At 34.3% G+C, this 3,319-nt stretch overlaps 1 protein-coding gene across 1 annotated transcript in view; it reads right to left on the bottom strand.

The window, feature by feature from the left end:
• The window catches only part of LOC107728096 (spondin-1-like), a 153,716-nt gene that overhangs the window by 19,639 nt on the left and 130,758 nt on the right, over positions 1–3,319 (bottom strand). The window contains exon 6 of the mRNA XM_016538173.1: positions 2,540–2,741. Within this exon, the coding sequence (XP_016393659.1) occupies positions 2,540–2,741 (202 nt within the window). The remainder of the gene's footprint in view (positions 1–2,539; positions 2,742–3,319) is intronic.

The raw sequence follows: 3,319 nt of genomic DNA on the forward strand, positions 1-3,319 counted from the left end.
CTAGAACCGCCAGGGGTCGCTGTATACCTAAAACCGCCAGCGGGTAAATTTTACCCACACACATGACAGCTGTTTCTGAATGGCTAAAGAACATATTATTTCACTGTATTATGCTACTGTCTTCACAAAGAAGTGTCTAGAGTCATTAAATGATTATGTCTAGTAATCAACTATATTTTTGTCCTGTTGTTTTATGTTCAAATTTTTTTTTTATGCAGGCTACACTAGTCACTTTTCATAACGGTCAATATTAAGCTAAACAAGCCTGCACTGACAACGAGAATTAGAAGGAAGTAAATACATATTTGGGTGGTGTAATAGGCTATTATAATACAATGTCATTAATCAATATATTAAGATAACCTATGTTATTTAAATTACTAAAATAGCCTATAGACAATAATGAGCAATAATAATTCACCACATTGCATAGGATGATGCGATGACAAATTCAAGCGCACAGCTTCACCTAATTAATTATTAATTGGTTTAGTTATATCATTTATAATTTGAATTATACAAGAAGAACACCAATAAACTTCGGGTAATTAAAAAAAAAGGTTTTATTCATTAGCCTAAATCAGATCGGATTTTTTTTAAATAAATACAGATATAATAGATATTATATATTATATACAAATATAATATAAATAATAAATAGCAACACAGAAGCGAACAATAAACGATAGAAATGGCTAAACACAAATTAAATCATTAATCCAAATTTTGAACAATTATGAGTAACCTTAGGATAAAACGTCTAAATATGATATACTGATCGCCGTCAGATGCTGAGCCGACAGGACGCTTTACTTATCTTCCTACCATCAGACTATCCATCGCTCATGGCATTTAGTGCTTCTTATACCTCTTCAGCATTCATAAATCACCTTCTTTTACTCATTTTGTATTTAATTATGAAACTGATAACCGCTAATTCAGTGAGTGAAAGGTGTTGCCTAGCAATGTACTATGTTAAAACATAAGCGTCACGAAAATTCCCTCCAGGAATTGAGTTGGACACCTCTGCGATAGAGCATTAACTTTTAGCAACAGTCCCCAGATATTTGAATTCTGAACCGTCGCAATACGTACCTGAAGCAACGTAATAAAATCACAGCAATACGTACCTATATCAACGTAATAAAAGCGTGCCAGAGTTCACATATTGAACCCATGTTTTAGCGCCACTCAGTGGACATTTCTCTTTGAAACTGCGGCAAAACGTGCAGTAAGGTACGTAAAAATGGTGTTGCAGAAAAGTACCCAGAGGAACGTTTTTTTATGAGACCAGGTTGTTCTCATAAAATGTAAGTAAAAGGAGGCATGCAAACATTTTGCGAACATTTTTCACGAGATTTTTCATTTTTGCTGAACTGTTCTTTAAAAAAAAAAAACAGAGGATAAAACAAAAATATTTAAATACCCACTGGGTTTTCACTTTTCACTTTCAATTTTATATTTGAACTGATGTCAAATAATGAATACTACAAAAGGGGAATTCCTATATGATTATTCCATATTTTTACAGTTTAAAATCACTTCACACAACAAAGAGATCACCATAGCAAGCCTTCAGGCTTTGAAAAAGACAGATTAGCTCCACAGTCAACAGCAGCAAGGTCGCTGAGAGAGGTTGAATATAACACGCACAACCAGGGGAGCAATACAAATTATATACACAGACCCTCTCCTCAATGAAATGCGGAAAAATAAAAGTTAGAAATCCAAGGATTTCTTAAGACCAGACACTGTTAAAGGCATGCACCTGGTTTATTTACATCATGAGATTATTTATCAACAGCATATGAGAATAGTTGGAATGAATGAAAAAAAGAATGAATACATACATACATACATGCATACATTTTCTGAGGTAAATGAGAATGTTACACATGCTGTTTATAGAGCTTAATGTATATTTAATCCAGAATATTCCTGTAACCACCCAACCAGTCTACAAGTAAAAATATGAACCTCTCAATATGTAAATGAAAAACAAACAAACAAGCAAATTAATGAATTAAATTAACAAACAAATATTGACACACACCAGTAGATGGCAGAATCAAGCTATGGTCATGACTGTATGGTCTCCAGTGGACTAAATTAAAACATACTTCTTTTTTTCATGTTTTTATTTTGTTCTGTTATTAACACGGAGATAACTCATTTAGTGGAGTTTGCTTTGAGCAAATGTGTGATAGTCACAACCCTATATTATCCAAAGACCTCAGGAGGAAAATACTTCACTGCAAGTACTTCACATCTAAACATTTATCTATCTATCTATCTATCTATATAGATAGATAGATAGAGGAGAGAGATTTTTTTTTCTTTTGTTCAAACCTGTTAAGTTTATGCCAACTTGCATGCCAGGAAAATTGGGACATACCAAATGATAACAATTCTGATATTAATCTTTATTTTTAAGTTCAGCTGCCCCACCAATCATGTCATTTGTGATGACAAATTCTATCTAAAATAAAAAAAATGCTAAGTAGAAGGGATGTTTGAAACCCACTGTATGAGTGCTCACCTCATAAGTGACCCCGCTGTCTGTCCCCGCATCCCATGGAATGAGGTCCTGAACCACCTTCTGGACCCAGCCACACTCTCTGGTGCAGAGGTCCTCTGATGACAGACCCACGTTCCAGTCAGGACTGGGACCCAGCATGGTCAGAAAGGACATCAGGTGACGTGTGCGGTCCACTGAGAACTCAGCTGAAGGAGCTGCTCGACTGCAGGTAAGAGAGAAATCAGGTGCATTCATATTTATATTGCATATGTCACATTCATACATGAGAAGGCACTACATATGTTATGTGTTAGGATATTATTTTCATGACATCAAAATGATAATAATTATTTACTTTACTTTACTTTTAGTCATTTAGCAGATGTTTTTATCCAAAGCGACTTACAAATAAGAAAAAGTAATTAAAACTAAAAGCTATCATGCTATCTTTCTGTTCTCACCCTTCTTGTGATGGAATTATTGTCATGATAATTTTATTTACTTCATATTAATCAATAGCTAATAATAACTGTAATGCAAGCAAGCATGCAAAGAAAGAAAGAAAGAAAGAAAGAAAGAAAGTTTTAAATTGTGAAGTATTTATTGAACTTTATTTATTTTATTCCGAATAAAATTATCATGACAATAATTCCATCACAAGAAGGGTGAGAACAGAAAGATAGTCAAAAAACAGGCCAAAAGTCAGCAGGCCGGCAGAGACGTGTAAAATATAAGAAAGAAAGTAAGTGTGTGTGTGTGTGTGTGTGTGTGTGTGTGTGTGTGTGCGTGCGTGCGTGCGTG

Source organism: Sinocyclocheilus rhinocerous, unplaced genomic scaffold, assembly GCF_001515625.1.
Source record: "Sinocyclocheilus rhinocerous isolate Xijiao unplaced genomic scaffold, SAMN03320098_v1.1 scaffold1358, whole genome shotgun sequence".
NCBI lineage: Eukaryota > Metazoa > Chordata > Actinopteri > Cypriniformes > Cyprinidae > Sinocyclocheilus > Sinocyclocheilus rhinocerous.